Here is a 21,128-nt window from a genome sequence, read left to right as displayed (position 1 = left end):
ATGTCATGTTGAGTTTGAAATGCCTCTGGGCCATGCACATGGGAACATCCCATGGGTTTGGGGATATGTGATCTTGGCTGGTGATAGAGTGCCGAGACTTTTTAGCGAGTAGTTGATTGTTGAAACTTTAGGAGTGGATGAAGTCACCTGGGAGATGTGTGTGCAGTGATAAGACTGGGAGTAGAGCACTGAGGGATATTAATACATTTCAAGACAAGTACAGAAGATGGAAAGCATGGAATAGAGCAGAGATGGGAGGAAAAGCAGGTAAATAAGGCATTATGAAAGAAAGCATTTCAGGAAGGGATGTCAGTGGTGTCAAATGATGCTGAAAACGCAAATAAGATACAGCTGAGATGTATCCACTGAATTTTGCAAAAAGGAGTTATGAGTAATCTTGAGGAGAATGGTTTCCATGAAGTAGTGGAAGCAGAAGCCAGACTGCCTTAGAATGAGAGTAAATGGGAGTTGAGAAAGGGGAAGTGAGTATAGACAACTCTTTAAAGAAGCCAGACTATAAAATGGTAGAGAGAAAAAGGATTGTAACTTAAGGAGGACATAGCATCCTTGGAGGATTTTTCTCCAAGATGGCAGAGACTGAGCATGCTAAGATCCTAGCTGGACATTGGAGGATGCATGGATTGTAAAGGAAAAGGAGCCATTGAGAAGAAGAGTTGAATGTACAGAAATGAGAAGTAATGATTAATACAATGGGGTACATAAGAAATCAGGGGAAATGTAATTCAGGTCACTGATGAAGAGCTTATCTTTAGAAATATGGAGAGTTAATTCCAATATAATGGGGGAGAGGGGGCAAACATGAATCTACAAATGGTCCGTAGGTCAATGTGAGCAATGGGGTCGGGGGGTCAGAAAATTAAGGGAGTGGGAGGAAAGGCAGAATTAAGGAAACCCCTTCCTGATGGTCCCTATACAATCTGTGAAAGCATGAGTCATAGTCATGGTCATCTGCTTAGAATGAGGGGATGGTGGTGAGGTAGGGTGCTTGGGGAGAGGAGTGAAGGTTTACAATAGTTGTTGTGGGAGATGGGAATGAGAGTTGACTAAGGACATAGATTAATGGACAGCATTAAGGACCCAGGTGAGCATGAACAGTATGAATCTGTGATAACACCAATCTGAGCAATCATGTGATTTTTATTCCATTCCACTCCATCCTGAGAATCTTTGTCTTTTAACTACTGTATTTAACCAATTTACATTTACTAACATTACTGATATAGTTGGATTTCTTTCTACTATCTTAATTTGTACTTTCTTTTAACCATGCTTTTTGTTTATTTTTTCTCCTTTCTTGATTTTTCTTTATCATCCTCTTTTATCCTTTGCTGATTTTAAAGTTATTTACTCTATTTTATTAATTAACCTTGTTTCATTTATATATGAGAAATATATTTCATTTTATATGTGATAACAATATATGTATTGACTTAACAAAGTCTAAAATTAAGCACTATATCTAGCCTCTTCCAAAACAATATTAGGACGTTAGAATACTTGGTCATTTTTTCCATCTTCTGTTACTGTTTCATAACACTTTAGTTCCACCTTGCTTTTATCTACTACTTCCAAACTGATCATGTTTTTTATAGTCTTTGTTATTTTTTTATAATATATTTTTCTGGGCCGCACCACAGGGCATGTGGGATCTTAGTTCCCTCACCAGGGATCCAACCTGTGCCCCCTGTAGTGGAAGCGTGGAGTCTTAACCCTGAACCACAAGGGAAGTCCCCAGTAGTCTTTGTTATTTAGATTGACTGTATATTTAAGGAATTCTTGCATCTCATTTATTCCTTTTGGATTCAGTTTTCTTCTGATGGAAACAAATAATTACTTCTTCAGTGGCCTGTGGATAGTAAGCTGTTTTTGACATTGACTGCTTCTTCAAAGTAAAACCTCTGGTCTTTAATCAATTTTGGAAACTTCTTAACTATTATAGCTCAAATATTGCCCCTCTCTCTCTCTTCTCTACTCATTTCTGTTAGACGTATTTTTTTTCTTTTTTTTAAGATGTATTTTAAATCTTTTCATTTTATCTGCCAAGTCTCAACCTCTTTTACATATTTTCCATCTTTATTTCTCTCTGAACTACTTGTGTAACAATTTCCTCAGATTTATCTTTTAGTTTGCTTATTTTCTTTCAACTCAAGTCCATTATTTAACCAGTGCACTGAGTTTTCCATTTTAATGACTGTATTCTTGTTTTTAGAAGTTCTAGTTAGTTCTTTTTCAGATAATGTCTGTTCTTTTTTATAATGTCCTGATTTTATGCTTTCTTTTATCTCTACTGCTTTTAAACACAATTAGTTAATGGTAGGTAGTTCAATCATCTTCAGTTCTTGGGATGCTAATCTTTCTGGGATTTTTTTTTTGGGGGGGAGGTAGGGGGTCTTCTAATTGTCCCCTTTGGTAACACTTCCTCCTGAAGTTTGTTACTGTTTATTGAGAGCTCATCTTCAGTAGGGATCATTGTTTTTTCCTGCAGGACTCTCATGAATTATCAGTAGTTTCACTCTATGCTGGAGCATAAGACAGGTCATACTGAGGTTGCATTTAATAGCATGTTCTTACAGAATCCCTCTCTGATGCTTAGGTCTCTTTTCTCATTTTTACCTCTGATAAATTTTCTGAAAATAGACCTCCATTGAAAGAGATCTTCTTTGTGAATTTACATATTAACTCATAAAAATTAAGAAAACAGAAAATTAGATTATGCTGCTTTTACTGGATTCCATTGCCTAGAATTCTGGCTTATTTTTCAAGTTGTGTGTGTGTGTGTGTGTGTGTGTGTGTGTGTGTGTATCTCCCACATGTCCCCACTGGAGGGGCTGACACTTTCACCTTGTGAAGGACTTGGAGTGTGTCATCTCTTCCTCACTCAAGCTCGGTTAAGGACAACCATGGCAGCTTCCTACCCTCTAGCTTCTACCCCCATCCCGGTCCACCCACCGCACACACAGACACAGTGTGCTTACACAGAGAGGCCACGCTGATTCTCAAGTAGCCCTGGTTGGTTTGAACAATGGACCACTATTGATTTTTCTAACAGGTGCAGGAGGCCCAGGTGACGGAGGTGAAAATCAACAAGGCCCGGGAACACTATCGACCGGCAGCTGCCCGGGCCTCTCTGCTCTACTTCATCATGAATGACCTCGGCAGGATCCACCCGATGTACCAGTTTTCTCTCAAGGTGACTTACACCTGGAATTTTCTGAATAGTCATAATTCAGCAGTGTAATACAGCCAGTGCAGCTCTCCATGAGGGCTTATCCATGTGTTTCATTAGCTGTGGCAGCTCTTTAAGATCAAGTCCAGGAGAGCAGCTACATTGCCTTACAGTCCTCGTCTCTTTAATTGGGTCTTTCATGACTCATTGGTTATGTGGCTAGAACAGCAGGAGAGACCACAGCAGGTCTTGGCCTCACTCACTAAGTGCATATATTACAGCAAGAACTATGCTTACTGAAAGTGTGGAAGAGGATACCAAGAAACGTGAGAAGTGACCCCTGCCCCACAGAGCTTAAAATCTAATCGGGATGATCAAGTGTGCATGTCATTTTTATCAGTTAAAACCAAAGCAGCCCATGATAATAGTCCAACTTTAAATTACTTTCCTTATTACCCTAATATCCTCAAAGCTACTGCTTTATGGTTGCTGAAATATTTCTAAAACCAAAGAGGTTAGCAAATTGTAAGCGCTGACTAAGCTTATCTTACTTATGAAAAAATAAAGACCTATAAATTTTAAGTACATCTCTGAAAGTGTATCTTTCTCCCCTAAGGCATTCACCAAAAGACCACAACTGAAGAGGCCTTAGGGGGTGGTGGAGCATTTCTGAACAACTTCTCTGGTTTAACCCAACAAACAGAGAGGACACACATACACACACACATTCAGAGCACACACCTCATTCTGTGAAGCTCAGCTGCCATATGGAGGCCAGGGTGTGGGGATGAGATGAGGGCCTCCACTACCTGGAACTCATTCAGTTGGAGGTGGCATTCCATCCTGTCCCAATCCCCTTCCCTCAACTCAGAGTCTCTGCAGATTAAGTGAACTGTGTTTGTAATATTTTATGTTTATAAATGAAATCCAATACTTGGCATTATATTCAGGTCAAAGCCCCATATGAAAGAATTATAAAACATTTTAAAACAGTATAAAAGTTAGCATGATAAGCCTAATAACTACAGGATCACTTCCATAGTTCTGAGAGTAGTTGAAATCTACCCCAGTGACTCTTTCTGAAAAAAGGAAATTAGATGAAGCACATGAAAATATGTGTTCAAAACAAAACAAAAGAAAACAAAAAACAAACAAAAAAACCCAAGAAGACTAGAAACCTGCATAGCCAAAAATTGAAAAGACCCAATTATATCTTGATTTTTATTTTCTTTAATGATTCATTCTATTCATATCACATTCAAAGTGCAACATTCCTAATATTAATTTTTTATAGTCTATATCTAAGTTTAAAACAATGGAAAATTGATTCATATGATTTTTATTTCATATTATACCCATAATGTATAGTTCAGAAGATGTAACCAAAGCAGGCTGTGCTCCCACCATTGCAGCAAGGGTCCATAAGAAAAAAGCACATGTAAGTGCACTCACCAAACGATGCAGAATTACTAGAAAGAAAAACAAGGAACACCTGATGTTCTGATCATTACCAAAAGGAAAAGTAATTAATTGAAAATATTCTGAGTGCCTATTATGTACAAGGGTCTCTTCTAGACAGCAAAGTTGTACATGATATTGATTCTACCATCAGGAATTTTATAATCTAGATGCAGAGATCCCCAACCCCCTGGTCTGAGGCCTGTTAGGAACCAGGCCGCACAGCAGGAGGTGAGGGGCGGGTGAGCAAGCAAAGCTTCATCTGCCGCTCCCCATGGCTCGCATTACCGCCTGAACCACCCCCGACCCCCCCACCCCCCATCTGGGGAAAAACCGTCTTCCACGAAGCTGGTCTCTGGTGCCAAAAATGTTGGGGACAGCTGATCTAGAGGATAGAATCATCCATCCTAACTGGTAATCATTGACTGTGTTTACTTTCCAACAAAACTTATTGGATTTAATTTAATTATTTTGGCCACTGAACATTTAGTTTTCACTGACCAAAACTGTCGGCTCTTCTCTATATGCCCCATAGCTTTGCCCACTTCGTGACAACGTAATAATTTATATGAGCAAATTAAGACGAGCTTAGCAAACTAAGACAAGAGTTTTCTTGTTGCCACTGTACCTTCTTGGCAGATAATGCTGGGAAAACATTTCTGTGGCTGGCAAATCGTAATACTCATCACAGGTAGTACTACTAGCTACGTACACAGAGCTGTGTAAATTACCAGTGTCCTACCTCCTGTCCCCAGGCCTTCAACATCGTCTTCCAGAAGGCTGTGGAGAAGGCTGCTCCTGATGAGAGCCTCAAGGAACGGGTGGCCAATCTAATAGACAGCATCACCTTCTCTATGTACCAGTACACCACCCGTGGGCTCTTTGAGTGTGATAAGCTGACCTACCTTTCCCAGCTCACCTTTCAGGTAAAAGTGGATTGAAGAAATTTCCAGAAAACAGGTCACTGTATATGCCCAACCAGCAGGTGTAAAGAAACTTTCTTCTCTTAACATCAGTTTCCATTGTCTGTGAAGACTTTTGTGCTCTAAGCAGAGGCATCAGACAGGAAGGTCCAATATGGTGCACACATGCTGCCCCCACCATTGTCCCACTCATGGCAGACATGCTTAATTAACCATTTTACTTTTTCTTGGTGATCCTGGATGACCTAAGATCCTCCTCAACAGAGCCCTCCAGCAGCCACTACCAATCAATCCCAACTAACACTGAGGATGAAACTGAATGGCCATACTAATAACTAGATACTTTTTGAGATGCAGTAAGAACTTTATGTTAGAGTATCCCTAATTATTTATTTACCTTTAAGGTTGCAAGTTTAACGTCCAAACCTTCCCCCAGAATAAGAAGTTGCAAATGTCCTTCTATAGCCATAGCAGCCTTGGCCTTAGAAAACTCCTTAAGAACGCTGGCTCTCAAGGGCTTGGGAGCATCGGGGCTTCCAGTGTTAATAAGAAACCCTTGCCTGCTGCTTATTCTCAACATCAAAAAACCATGGAAATTTATTTCCTTGCATCTATCTCTCTAATCATTTAGGATTGGGATTTTTTTTTTATTGTATATAAATTAGAAGCACAGACCAGATTATCCTGTAGGTCTCTTCCAATTCTAAAAGTCAGATATTCTATAATCACTCCTGCGCTGACTCTGTTTGCACGTTCCGAAGCCTAACTTCACGGGGGGATGTTAGTGTGGCTTATCCCTCTCACCCTCTGTGTTCCCCTCTGCAGCCCAGACGACAGCTTGGCCATCACAGAAGGAACTTGAGCCCCAGCACAGACAAATTTCCCTCCTGCCACTCATTCACCCCAAACCCTAAGGAGCTTCCACCCCCAGCTCTCACTCCACTCCCCTCATAAATATTTCAACCTCGTTTTACAAGGGCTTCTTCACCTCACCTGCTATTTCTAGCCTGTTTTCTCCTTAAAAGACTTTTCCTCAAACTAACCAAATTATTTTTTCTTCGTGAGTATTCCCATCTGTAACTTTTCGGCGGAGAATGCCATCTGAAAGGGGCAGAACAATTTCCTGAGCGCCTCTCAGCGTGAATTTTTAGTTCTAACCCAGCCGAGTGCTTTGCACCACCCGCCCAACGCACCGCACTGATTCCCTCCCAAGCCTCTGCACTTTCCACTGCCCCCGCCCCACGGAAGTCCTGTCTAAATCTTCCCATCGCTTAGCATCTCTAAAACCCAATTCAGGACCACTTAGAGAAAGTTTAGCCAAATTCATCCCCCACCCCTGCTTACTGGCCGCTCCCCCATTCTGCAATGCCATTAGCAGTATTGATTCACATGTGCACTTCTATTTTGCATATGTTCATCCGTTACTTTGACAGTCTCCTCAAATCATGTCATTTGCATGTGTCATCTTCTCTGTGAGATTGTAGGAAGGTACTTCATGGCATTTATGATTGATCCATGAAGTCCTTGCTTAACAAGATACAGTTATTCACTGTGTGCATTTAACTCATGCTGATATTTGGGGTGAAGTCAGATTCACCCAGAGGTGATTTGCACAGATATACACTTTCTCCCACTTCATCCTCTTTCAACAACCAAAATTGATGGGCAGGCTCTAGCGTTAGAAGTAGCACTAGTTACACTGAGTGACAACCCCAAAGATCTCTGGGACCCGTGACTGCCGCCAGCTAAAGAAATGCAGCACTGTCCTCCCACATTGCAGATTCTCCTCCTGAACCAGGAAGTCAGTGCAGCAGAGTTGGACTTCCTGCTTCGATCTCCAGTGCAGACAGGCGTCACCAGTCCCGTGGAGTTCCTCTCGCATCAGGCCTGGGGTGGCATCAAGGTCAGTACCAGCCCCTAGGGAAAAAGTCACATTCTCCTCTCCTGGAGTGTTTTCCTGGCACTTGTCCCCAGGAAGCCAGCAGGGCTGTCTTTGGGGGCTCACCGTGAGCTGTGTTAAACATTGGTGCGTCCGTCCCTTTGCCTGCACCCCATGGCAGCACTCCCCCTTCCCAGGCCTACTGGGAAGGCTTTGCAGAGAAGGAGCAGGTGCGTGTGCTTGTGCGTGGGCTCTGCCTCCAGGATGTTAGGGAACAGAAGGACCCTGTGAGTGTTTCTGACTCAGCTGAGCTGCCTTCCACCTGCCAGCGCTCAGGGCCGGAATGCGGGCTCCTCTGTGAGGCCGGGGCTGGTGTGGAGATGCTGCGCAAGCATTTCCATAGAGTGGACAGATGCCAGGCCTCTGCCAGCCGTCCATCTCCCCGTGGGTCCTGATGGCCTCAGAGCAAGGAACGCGTTCCAGCCTGGGGCTCTCAGTGGTTAATAATAGCTCACATTTATTGAGCACCTTAAAGATTCACTACCTTATTTTATTCTCATGTTCACCTGGGCAATAGGTATTACTTTTTCCCATTTAACATGTAAGAAAAGTGAGATCATTCATCTTATAAGTAGCAGATCCAGGAATTGAGTTCTGGTCTGTCTGATGGCAAAGTCCATCTTCCTTCCATGTTATCCAGCTTAGTTTCATTGGGATTCTACGAACATCGAAAAGATCACAAGCTATGAGCTCCTTTCAGTAGGGACCACGCCTGCATTCACAGGGCTGAGCAGTAAGCGTGGACCGGGTGGCCACCAGCCCCAGAGTCTAGACGCACTCTCCAGGTGGGAGGAGGTCCAGTCCCCACCTGCAGGAGCCCCACGGCAGGTGCTGTTGCCGTGTGAAGATAGCCACCTGCACAAAGTGAATCCTCTTTATAACCTTCCATGTCTGCTGGCTTTCCTACATGTCCTGTAGCACAAGGAAGTCTGAGTCTGAAGTAATATGATTGTCTCTCTATCTTTTTACTAAAAGTTTTTGAGACAATGATTCATGTGCAATTATAAGAAATAACAGAGATTCTTTGTACCCCATTCCCCCCAGTGGTCACATCTAGCTTTCCTGTAGCACAATATCACATCCAGGAAGCTGACATGGATACAATCCACTACTCTATTCTGATTACACCTGTTTTTCATGCACGTGTGTGTGTGTGTTTAGTTTTATCACACATATTTATCATGTAATCACCACCACAGTCAAGACCCAGAAAACTCCGTCTGGCGTGTATGTCATGCTGTTATAGAAACAACAGCCCCCTCCCTCCCCCATTCCTAATGCCTAGCAACCACTGATCTATACTCCACTTGTATAATTTTGTCATCTCAGGGATGTTATATACATGGAATTATACAGTATGTAACCTTTGCGGACTGGCTTGATCACTCAGTGTAACTCCCTTGAGATCCATCCAAGTTGATTTACTTTATAACAAAACCCCGGCACTTAATCATTTATGTGTGTGCTGTCCTCTTCAAAGGAGTCATCTTGGGAAATGCTGCCATTGCCCAAAATGTTTTTCTAACTTTTTTTCAGAGTCTGTAGCTATTCTTTTAATCATCTTTAGGGCCATGTCTAAATCAAGAGTCATCAAACTTTTTCTGCACAGGGTCACATAGCAAATATCTAGGCTTTGAGGGCCACACTCTGTCACAACTATTCAACTCTGCCGAAGTCACACACCATAGGTAAGCAAATGGAAATGGCTGAGTTCCAATAAAACTTTATTTACAAACACAGATGGTGGGCCAGATTGTCCCTGCAGGCCACAGTTTTCTGATCCCTGATCTAAATAATAAAGGTGTGATTTGATTTTTTATATATTAACTCCATTTGTCATTCTGAACCCAGTCTGGCAAATGAGAAGGAGAATAATATGTTGGGAAAGAAACAAGGGGGAACTCCATTCACAACAGCAACCAAAAATCACAAAGTTATAAAATGCCTAAGAATAATTATAATAAGTGCAGAGCATATGTGTGGAAAACCATCAGCTTTTTTAGGCTACATAAGATAAGATATGAATGAATAGACGCAATCTAGAGTAGCACTGTCCAAAAGAAATATAATGCACGTCACATGTGTCATTTAAATTTTTCTAGTAGCCACATTAAAAATGCAAAATGAAAAAAATGTAAAATGAAATTGATGGAAATAATGTTAATAATATATTTTCCTTAACCCAATACAACCAAAGTATTATCATTTTAATATGTAATTGTCACAAAAGTTATAAGTGAGATATTTTATATTTTTGTAAAAGTCTAAATTCTGGTGTGTATTTTTTGCACTTATAACACATATCAATTCAGATGCTAAATCTTCATCAGAAATACTTGATTTGAATTTAGATTTTATAAAATTTAGAGTTAAAACATTTGCTTCATATACCCAAGTTGTTTCAAACATACTTCAAAGTTCTCCAATTACTAAAGCAAGTTCCAGTTTCTAAACTTAAATTTAAAAATAATTAAAATTAACAAAAAAAGAATAAATGTGTTAAAATTTGTAAAAAAATAAACAAATAACTAAATAAATAATATGAAGGAAAAAATCAACTATACCAAAAAAAGAATAAATGTGTTAAATTTTTTTAAAAACATAAATAAATAAAATGCAAATAAAAATCCTGTTCTTCAGTCATACTGGCCCCATTTCATTTGCTCAATACTCACATGTGGCCAATGGCTACCTGCTGGGAAGTATGGCCCCAGAGCTTGAGAATAATGACTCAGAGTCTAATGCCCGTATGGAAAATAAATTCTGGGAAGCAGTTCTAAATGAGCCCATTTGCAGAACTGGAGCAATGATGGAGATGGACCAGTTAACCCAGGCTCTGGAGTCAGACATTCCTGGGTTCAGGTTCAAGTTTGAGTGTGTGTGGCCTCTGACAGGTTATCTCTGTTTCCTTATCTGTTATGCCAGACACATAAATGTTCAGTAAATGGAAACCGATTATGGTTGTGGTTATGGCTGTTGTATTTGTTTCCTAGAATGGCCATAACAAAGTGCCACAAGCTGGGTGGCTTAAAAACACAGCATTATTCTGCCAGAGTTCTGGAGGCTAGAAGTCTGAAATTAAGGTGTTGGCAGGTTATGCTCCCTCCAGAGCCTCAGAGGACCCTTTCTTGCCTCTTCCAGCTTCTGGCAGCCCCAGGCACTCCTGGTTTGTGGCAGGACCACTCAGATCTCTGCCTCCGTCTCCACAATCCCTACATGGCCATCTTCCCTCTGTGTCTTTGCGTCTCTTCTCTTCTTATAAGAGCATCAGTCACAATGGATCAGAGCCCACCCTCCTGACCTCATCTTAACTGGATCACACCTGCAAAGAGCCTATTTATTCCCAAATAAGGTCACATTCAGAAATCTGGGAGGCTAGTTCTTCAACATATCTTTCTGGGGCATACAATTCACCTTATCACAGTTATGATTATTAATTACCCACCTATAAGGTGTATATATGCTGTGGTTGACATGGGCTGTGCCTGATAGAATTTGTCCATCGAAGGAAAACCTTTGAGGAATTGTGAGTTGCCAAGTTGGGCTCAGTCCAGTTGCCTTTCTCTCTGTTACCCCACAAAGCCATCTGCAGCAAAAGTCATAAAGAATAAGTGATTCAAAAGCACTCTTCACTGCTTTCATTTTCCGTAGCTCAACTCCAAAAGCGACTTGGTGCAATTTGGTTTCATTCCTCTTTGGTTTGCTTTGCTTTGCTTTACTTCACTTTGCTTTTTGGTTTTGTTTTGCGGTCTAAGCTCATCTGGCTGTTCAAAGGCTTCTGCAAATGAGTGAAGCTTTATCTTTCTCTCTGAGTTTTGTTACCGGAGCAGCCATGTCCAGCCCCATCCATCTCCAGCCCAGTGCAGGATGTGGGCAGGTGAAACACAATGCAGTGTGCACCCTCTGACAAACGCTCTTTTTAAGTGTTCAGTTGGCTTTTAGCCTAAAGAAACAAAGGAAGTATAATTGAACAGGACATGATAAAACAAATTTTTTTTTAACTTTTATTTATTTGTTTATTTATTTATGGCTTGTGTTGGGTCTTCGTTTCTGTGCGAGGGCTCTCTCTAGTTGCGGCAAGTGGGGGCCACTCTTCATCGCGGTGCGCGGGCCTCTCACTATCGTGGCCTCTCTTGTTGCGGAGCACAGGCTCCAGATGCGCAGGCTCAGTAATTGTGGCTCACGGGCCTAGTTGCTCCGCGGCATGTGGGATCTTCCCAGACCAGGGCTCGAACCCGTGTCCCCTGCATTGGCAGGCAGACTCTCAACCACTGCGCCACCAGGGAAGCCCAAACAAATTTTTTAAAACACCCTGTCTGATGAGGAAGATTGATTGCCCTGTTTCCCCAGAAGATCTAATAAGCAGGTGATGAATGAAATCTTTGTGATCAAATCCTGCTTTTATTAGTACCCTCTGTAAGGATTTTTAAAGTCTCATCAAATGTTAAACTTTTAGGTAATGGGCATGTTCTCTCTTTTTTTTTTTTTTTTTTTACTTAAAAAATTTTTATTGGAGTATAGTTGATTTACAATATTATGTTAGTTTCTGCTGCATAGCAAAATGAATCAGTTATACATATACATATATCCACTCATTTTTAGATTCTTTTTCCATATAGGTCATTACAGAGTATTGAGAAGAGTTCCCTGTGCTATACAGTAGGTCCTTATTAGTTATCTATTTTATATACAGTAGTGTGTATATGTCAATCCCAATCTCCCTATTTATCCCTCCCCCCCATTCCCCCTGGTAACCATAAGTTTGTTTTCTATATCTGTGACTCTATTTCTGTTTTGTAAGTAAGTTCAGAGTACCAAGGGATCTTAGAAGCAAGACATACAATGCCATTACCTTGCTGATCGCTTTTGGTCAGTCAGCATGTTCTCTTCTTCATTAAAGAATTTCATCTGCGGTACCGGGCATTGTTAGCCTTTGAAAAGGCCCCTCGCTACCTCTCCAAATGCCAATTTAACACAGTTGCACTTCGCTACCCAGTCCAGTGTAATTAGGTTAATTAGTCATTTCCATTTAGCTTATTAGAAGGTTAGAAACCCCTTTTCCTCATTTGGAAGATTAAACATTGCAACTGTGTTCAACCCAGAGCTTCAAGAAAGCGTGTTTCAGACCCAGCCATGGCAGCTGGGAGCCCTGATCACCATGTAATTTCCTCAGTTTTGTGGTGACACCAGGGGAGGGTAATGGGACTGCAGGAGGGTTAATGGTGATGCAAGCTGGGAAGAGGGGTGAAGTGGCAGCCTGAAAGAAGAGGAAAGTTTGGTCCTTGGCACAGAGAGAAATAATTACCTCAGCTGCAGCTTTTCTCAGCCTGTCAAGGGCCCTCCTACTGGCCACCCAGATGTCAAACTTTATTAATGGAGCACTTCCTAAGCACCAGGCAGCCTGCTAGGCCTGAGGCGTACAGAGATGGCTCAGAAAGCTCTTGCCCGCAGGGAACTCACAATCTTGTGGGAGTCCCAGACAAGGAAACCAGCAATTGCAATTCAATAACTGTAGGAGCCCCCAAAAAGCACAAAGAGGGGCTTTATAGTCTTCAAAGCACTTGTATCTACATTAGAGTATGAGCTATGCAGACAACGGTTACTTGGCCTTATTTTCCAAATGAAAAAGTCAAAGCCCACAAAGGTTTAAAAACGGGCTCCACGTCATAAGAGGCTCATAAGAGGTGACGTCGAGAGCAGAGCTCTCGTCTCCTGGTGCCTCCTCCGCCATCCCCCGTGCCACTCCACACCACTTCTCAGCACAATGACAGGTGCGTTTCCTGCTCTGCATGCTAAGGGTGAAGTCAGGAAGCCACAGAGCCCATATGAAAGGGCACTTAAGGACTGGACATGTGTTCCTCCACACGGGAGAAGAGGCTGGGCGAGCCCAGGTCAAGTGCACGTGTCCTTCTCCAGCCTGACCTCCCCCTTGTCACCTGTAGACCCGTCCTCCACAGTCACACTGCCTTCTACCATGCCCCATACCCTCCCCACTCCAGACTTGGACTCTGTGGATCCTTCCCCATGAAATGCCCTGCCCTTCTCTCTACCTCTCTCTCTGCCCAGCAGAATTCTACATCCCCACTAAGGCCTCCCTCATCTCTTTCTCTCAGGATTGTAAGCTCCCCGAAGGCAAGTGTATTTTTTTGGTTCACATTTGTATTCCCAAGTACCTGGCATGTAGCAGGCATCCAATAAATAACAAATGAATGAATGATTTCACATAACAAGAATGGAGGGTTCCTTAAAATTCATGGCACTGCAGTAGGTGCTTTGGAGACAGTCTAGCTTTTAATCTCATTAGAGAGATCAAACACACAAGTGGAGCTGAGTGACCACAGAAAGGCTGCAGGTAAGCGACCGCCTAAGTGAGTAACGTTTACGTGGGCACTCTGAAGAAACAGGATGGACCCCACCCAAAATGCGGTTCCCATGTCCAGACTGATGACGCCTTGCGCATAACTAGAAGGCAGGAAAGAGTTTATTACTCACATAATGAGACTTTCTGGGCAGGGCAGGGGAGCTCCCAGGCGGTCTGAAATCGGCTTGAGAGAGCCCGGAAAGGAGGTGTCTTGGGGGTGTTCTTGTCGTTGGGGAGTGGGGCGGGGCTTGCATGATACAACTTCCCTTCGGCACCAAAGCAGGGAGCACCCAGGCTTACCTGTCGGCTTGCCCTGGAGTGGAGCCGAAGAGGAAGAGGGAGGGGTAAGGCTTTAAAGCGACCAGCAGTCACACAACTTTTATTAAAGATATCAGCTCTGTGAGTAGTTCCAAGTGGTCCACAAAAGAAGGGTAGGAGGGCTGTGCGTTCCAGGTTAGAGAGGAGGACGTGACTGATTTTGGACTGGACTTTCACAACTTGTAGAACCTTGACAAACAATCATGACCAGTGCAGGAAAGGAAAGGAGTGGAATTTGGTGGAGAACAGGACCACTCCCGTGATGAAACTAGTGTGAACAAGGCACCGAGTTGGGAGACCGTCTGGCACGTTTCCAGGGCTGAGGGCAGATGTGTGTGGACAGAGGAGGGCAGAAATGGGCCACCTGGTTAGCTGGATGGACTTGGGGGAAGCCCTAAATGAAGAGATTTGATTCACATGTTATGCCTTGGGATTTAATGCTTAGGGAAGCAAGTGACACAGAAATTTTAGAGTTGGCATTAACACAAAGTCAGTGATTCTAGAGACATTTTGAGAGAGGAATTGACAGGCGTTGCTGGCAGAGTGAGTATGGGAATGAAAGAGAAGAGTCACTGACTTCAGGTGTCCGGGCTCCATGACCAGAAAAATCACAGCATCCCTTCTTGTCCCTCTTCCCACGCAGTACCCTCAAGGGAGGTGCTGCTCAGTCTCCACAGCTAATCATTTCCCAAACCTTGCATATTATTGGAACAGTTTGTGGACGGTAAGCTGATCAAAATCCTTCCTCTACCTTGAGTTTACCAGGGCGGGGGGAAGATTCAAGACTCCAGAAAAGAGTATAAATGAGACAGAATTATGTCTATAATACCACCTTGCCCCCCCCCCACAACCCCCAGCACAATGCAGATGACAGCTTTCTGGACAAACTGCATTTCAGAGCAAGATTCCCTGAAATTTTTCAGGCACTTTCATCAATGGAAGAATTCTATAATCTGGATCGGGACATTGAGGGATCCGCCAAGGGCTGGAAAAAGTTTGTCGAATCAGAATGTCCTGAGAAGGAGAAGTTCCCCCACGAGTGGAAGCACAAGACAGGCCTGCAGCGCCTCTGCATGATGAGAGCCATGCGGCCCGACCGGATGACCTATGCCATGAGGTAGGGGCAGGGTGGTGGTGAAGCCAGGGTGGGTGTGGCCAGACCAGCAGGGCTGAGCACAAAGGCCACAAGTTTATCATGATGGGAGCCTTTGTACCAACAACCAAACTCCCATGAGGCCCGTTGCTCTGTGTTTGCCATGTACTGTCTTAATATCTAAGTGGACCATTTGGGAAGAGGTGCTCACCAGTATCAGCACTGGGAAGGATGCGGATCACATCTAATGTTGCAGAGATGTGAGATCCAGAGGACAGATGGAAAGATCATCCTTGGCAGGAAGAACACCCCTTTCGTTACAAAAGAGAGAGAGAGGTGGGTGTGACTGTAGCAAAGGTGGTAAAAGCATGGCAGGAAATTGAGCAAGGTTTTGTCTCATGACTTCCACTCCCTCTGAGGAGTAGGAAGCAAGATCCTCGCTGCGTTTGTGGGAAAGGGGAGGTGGCAGGGTTGGAGATTTGAGGAATGTGCAAAAGATCTGAAATAGGATCTGTGAAAAAATGGGAGACGACTGACCAGGGAAACTCAAAGAATTCCAAGCGGCATTGAGGGCCCACCTAGTGAGATCCTGCATTTGTAAGGGCTCCAACCTTCACCACTGGATGATTTTCTACAGCTGCATCCAACAGCCCTAGGGTAGATTCAGAGCATGGATCCCTGATGGAATAAGAGTTAGGGAAGGGAGGTGTGTGGTACTGGCAAGAGAATGATTAGAAGTCACAGGCCATGCAGTCTACAGAGACTGCGAATTAGCAGCTGCCTGGGGCTGGAGGGTAGGAATAGGAATTCCCTAAATAGGCAGGAGAATCTTATTGCAGGCTTAAAATGCTCTAAAACTGGATTATGATGAAGATTACAATTCCGTGAATTTATTAAACATTATTGAATAGTATACTAAAAATTGGTGAATTTTATGGTATGTCGATTGTACCTCAAGAAAGTTGTTTTTTAAAAAAAAAAAAAGAAAAAGAAGTTACAGGCCATGGAGCCTACACTGAATTGAACAAGACTTGTAGTGACAAGAATAAGGGGATGATTAAAAAAAGAAAGAAAAAAAAACACCAGGGAGGCCAAGATACTGAAAATCCTGCATTTGTGGCACCAATACAGGTAAAGAATAAGTTAACTAAGGATAAATTACTAAAAGAACTATAAGGATGGAAAGCTTTGGTCAGAGAGTGAGATGTTTCCATGTATGGTTTCACACATAGAAAAAGTTCCCTAGTAACCACAAGGGTGAGGATGTGGCCTTGGAATGAGGGGCTCACATGGGGAAGAACTGAAGATTGTTAAGAACCTGGAGGACTGTCCACACGGATGCACATTAGCATCGCTCAGGCTGGTGGAGAGACGGTCCATGAGCCAGAGTCCAGGTGATGCGCGAATGAGTAAAGGGACCAAAGGGGCAGTGGACGACATGGATGTGCAGGGGTCGTGGCGGCACGGTCAGGGCAAACGAGCCTCGGCGGAGCCACACGAGTGGGAGAGAAAGGGTTTAGAAGTAATGGTCATCCGTGAGCAGGACCGTGATCCCAGCTCCCAGGCCTGAGAAGGAGCCCAGCTGAGAAGGGTACAGGGAAAAGAGTGTCCTTGCGGGAGCTTTTGAGGCCAAGAGTTAGGCCGGATTGTCAGAAAGTGGATGCAACTGCAAGGTTTTGTTTAGCCCGAAATGGGACATAGGAAAAGGAACATTGATAAGTGGAGTAAGGTGAAAGGAAACACAGAGAATGATAGAACGTGAGGGACTTGAAGCCTGGAGGGCCTTAAATCATGGATAGGGATGGAGGATCCCAGGGGTATGATGCATGGAGGGTTTAGCTGTCTGCAAGCTTTCGGACGGCGTTGCTTCTGGCAGTCTTCTGCTGGGCGGTGGTGGTGTAACAGGACACCCCAGCTCCACAGAGGAGTCAGCGGTGGCCTGGCCGGATGGGGATCCAGAAGGAGCCCTGATCTAGGTGAGCAGGTGCACACCAGCAGCACAGGTTGTAAGTGTCGACTTAATCAGTAAGCAGTGCTTGGCGTTGGTCCTAGCTCCGTAACTGCCAAGCCGTGATCTTGAGCACATCCTTCCATTTCTCTAGACCTCTGTTGCTCAATGTTATTATTCTGTGACTGATATACACACATGGACCTTCTGTTTTTCCTGGCAGAGATTTTATTGAGGAGAAGTTAGGAAGCAAATACATGGTGGGAAGAGCCCTGGACTTTGCAGCCTCTTTTGAAGAATTGGGACCAGCCACTCCCATGTTTTTTATCCTGTCTCCAGGGGTGGACCCACTGAAGGATGTGGAAAATCAAGGTAAGAAAACCTCATTATGGCGCCAAGGCTGCACCAGCCCCATGCACTGTCACTCTGCGTCTGTCAGCGTCTCTTTTCCTGATTCAAGGTTCATTTTGCAATGCTTGATATTTGCTAACCATACAGAAATCAGGGTAGTTGCTGAACCAACCCCAGGGGGTCATGAACAGAGGGAGGACTGCTCTGGGATATAAGGTAGCGGGTTCATGAGGAGACCTTGTCCCACCACCCACCCACCCATTCCCCTTCCTGTGACTGGAGCAGTTATTATGAAAAACAAGTCCAGTCCTTTTACAGGCTCCTGGTGCCCTCAGGATGAAGTCCACGCACCTTGACATGGCTTACAGGGAGCTTCATCCTCCAGCCCCTCCCTATCTCTCCAGCCTGTTTTCCATTATTAGTTTCCTATTGCTGCTGTAGCAAATTATCACAAACTTAGAGGCTTAAAATAACACTACCTATTATTTTACAGTTCTGGAGGTCAGAAATCATACATGGGGCATACTATCTCCCCCTTTCCCTCATAAGGAGCCCTATGACTATATCAGGCCCACTCAGGTAACCCAGGGTAGTCTCCCCATCTGGAGGTCTTTAACCACATCTGCAGAGTCTCTTTTGCCTGTAAAGTCACATATATTCACAGATTCCGGGATTTAGAACATGGGCATCTTTGGGCACTCCTTATTCTGCCTACATTTCCCTACTCCCCTCTTTTTCACTCTATATGGAAGCCATTCCATTCTCCCAAACATTCTGTTCCCCCTCTGGCATCCCCTTCACCAGGCTACCTTCTACTCATCCTTCAGATACCAGTTTCAATGTCACCACCTCTAGGAAGCCCTACTTGATTTCCAAGGTGCTGGGTACCCCTCCCCATGTGCTCTTAGAGTACCCTTCTGTCTATATATCACATTGTAATCGTATAGTGACTACTATGGTGTCTTCATGTGAGAGTGAGAGCTCTGGGAATAGATGTCCTTTTCAAGGTAGTATTTAAGTTCCTATCTCTGTATTTTCACATGCTAGGCACTCAGTAAATAAATACATTAAATAGGACTTCCCTGGTGGCGCAGTGGTTAAGAATCCGCCTGCCAGTGCAGGGGACACAGGTTCCATCCCTGGTCTGGGAAGATCCCACATGCCACGGAGCAACTAAGCCCGTGTGCCACAACTACTGAGCCTGCACTCTAGAGCCCATGAGCCACAACTACTGAGCCCACGTGCCACAACTACTGAAGCCTGCACGCCTAGAGCCCATGCTCCACAACAAGAGAAGCCACCACAATGAGAAGCCCGTGCACCACAACAAAGAGTAGCCCTGGCTCGTGCAACTAGTGAAAGCCCACGCACAGCAACGAAGACCCAACGCAGGCAAAAGTAAATAAATACATTTTAAAAATATATGTTAAATAAAGAGATGAGCAAATGGATGACTAATCAAAACTATAAAACTAGCAAAACTAGGGAGTTCCCTGGCGGTCCAGTGGTTAGGACTCCACGCTTTTACTGCCGTGGCCCCGGGTTCAATCCCTGGTCAGGGAACTAAGATCCTTCAAGCCTCGTGGCATGGCCAAGGGGAAAAAAAAAGCTAGCAAAACTACACATGTTGCAAAGTTAAATAAAGACTCAGCAGGTTTTTACAGAGCCAGGTCTTTATGGATGAGAATCCAGACCAGGTAATACACCTCCATGAACAGTCTATTATTCTGCGTGTAATGAAAGGAATCTACACCGGGTGTAGATTTAGAGCCTGGTGTTTGGCTCTAAAGAATAGATGAGTTCTGTATAAGGAAGAGAATTATCTTATTCACTAATTTAATGTATATTTTTATAATCTCCTAAAAAGTTCAAGTAACATATTTTTTAAATACTATAATAAAGAATTTTAAATGAAAAGCAATAGTTCTCAGCTCCAGCCCTTCCCACACCCAGTCCCCCTTCCCAGGCACTGGGGTTTTGCCTATTTCTGAATTTATTCCTTCTGACAATTGCTTCTCTATTTCCTACTAATAATTTATATCGCTATTTCTGAATTTATCAAGTTTCAGTATCTATTTATTCCTGGATATGAAAAATAAGAATTTAGCTCCCATTACTGCCAACCAATTGGCTTCATCCTAGATTTGGTAGCATAAGTCATCAGGAAAAAAATCATGGGAAGTAAAATTTCTGAATCCTTGGGTGTCTAAAAAGACTTCAGTTTTGCCCACATACTCTTTTGATAGGTCTGCTAGGTCCAAAATGATTTTTATTCAGAATGTGTCCACACTGCTCAGTCGTCTCCTAGAATTCAGTTTTATTCATATGAGGCCATATGCTAGTAGGGTGCTATTCTTCCCTTGTTTCTTTGTTGGTGACCTATTTTTATTCCCTGGAAACTTCAGGATCATCTTTCTACCTTGTGTTCTGACATTTCATGAGCTGACTTAGGTGTGGGTCTTTTTCATTCACCTGCTCAGCACTCAGCCTGCCTTTTCAAGTGGGAGAGTCACACCTCTCTTTATCTCTGGAAATTTTATTCTATCATTTTTGGTAAATATCACCACCATTCAGCAAGTTGCTCATGCCAGAAACCTGGGAATCAGTCACCCTAGACCCCTCCTCCACTACCTACCACATCTAGTCCTATTGATTCTACCTTCTAAATGTGTTTCAAATGAGTCTAATTGTTTCATTGTGTCTCCCTCCTCTGAGTCACCACAGTCTCTCACTGGACTATCACAGTAGCCTCCTAACTTATCCCGGTTCTCCTCCCCCACCTGCAATTTTTGCCGCTCTTACAGTCAGACTCATCTTGCTGAATCTCAGATCTGATTGTTATCACTCTCCCACTTAAATCGCTCTAGTGGTTCCCCACTGTTCTCAAGGTGATGTCCAGTACTATAAACATGGTCTCTGTGACCTGCATGGCCTGGCCTTCCTGTCCAGCCTTGGATCTTACCTTCCCTCAAACTCACACTTCTCTGGCCACATGGCTCTTTTAGGTCCTCCATCATGAGCCCTCCTGGCCCAGGGCGTCTTCTCAAGCAATTCCTTTTATCTGAAATACTTCTCCCCTGCTCTTCAGTCCAATGCCTGCCAATCCTGCAAGGATCAGCTTCTCCTGACCTCTTCACAAGACCATTTGGTTCCCCCTTATACATATATTTGCTTCAGAGCATTTAATACAATTCCAATTAGACCCTTCTTTTACAATTTTAACTTAACGTTTGCCTACCTGCCTGTCACTAAGACCCTGGAGGTCAAGGACCGTGTCACCTTGCTCATCATTTTCTTATCAGTGCCTAAAAGCATAACCAGCACAGAGAGGTACTCCGTAAATATCGGTTGAATGAATTAACAAACGGATGAATGAATGAGCATAAGAACTGTTGTTATTGCTACATTATTCCTGACTTTCACTTTTTCATAGATTCTGTATTCTTTCTGTCCCATGGAGGTTTTATTCCTTTCATACTGACAAATCTAGTCTCCTCATTTTTATTCAATATTTTCCTTTTCGGAAGCTTTCATATACCCTGTTTATGAG

At 43.5% G+C, this 21,128-nt stretch overlaps 1 protein-coding gene across 1 annotated transcript in view; it reads left to right on the top strand.

Moving 5' to 3' along the window:
* Positions 1-21,128, top strand: part of DNAH9 (dynein axonemal heavy chain 9) — a 298,166-nt gene that overhangs the window by 242,671 nt on the left and 34,367 nt on the right. Inside the window, exons 54-58 of the mRNA XM_057536174.1 lie at positions 3,071-3,211; positions 5,401-5,571; positions 7,349-7,471; positions 15,110-15,303; positions 17,451-17,599. Of these exons, the coding sequence (XP_057392157.1) occupies positions 3,071-3,211; positions 5,401-5,571; positions 7,349-7,471; positions 15,110-15,303; positions 17,451-17,599 (778 nt within the window). The remainder of the gene's footprint in view (positions 1-3,070; positions 3,212-5,400; positions 5,572-7,348; positions 7,472-15,109; positions 15,304-17,450; positions 17,600-21,128) is intronic.

This window comes from Balaenoptera acutorostrata, chromosome 20, assembly GCF_949987535.1.
Source record: "Balaenoptera acutorostrata chromosome 20, mBalAcu1.1, whole genome shotgun sequence".
NCBI classification, from domain to species: Eukaryota; Metazoa; Chordata; class Mammalia; order Artiodactyla; family Balaenopteridae; genus Balaenoptera; species Balaenoptera acutorostrata.
Note: the sequence above shows the minus strand (reverse complement) of the source record. Positions and strands in the feature narration are given on the sequence as shown.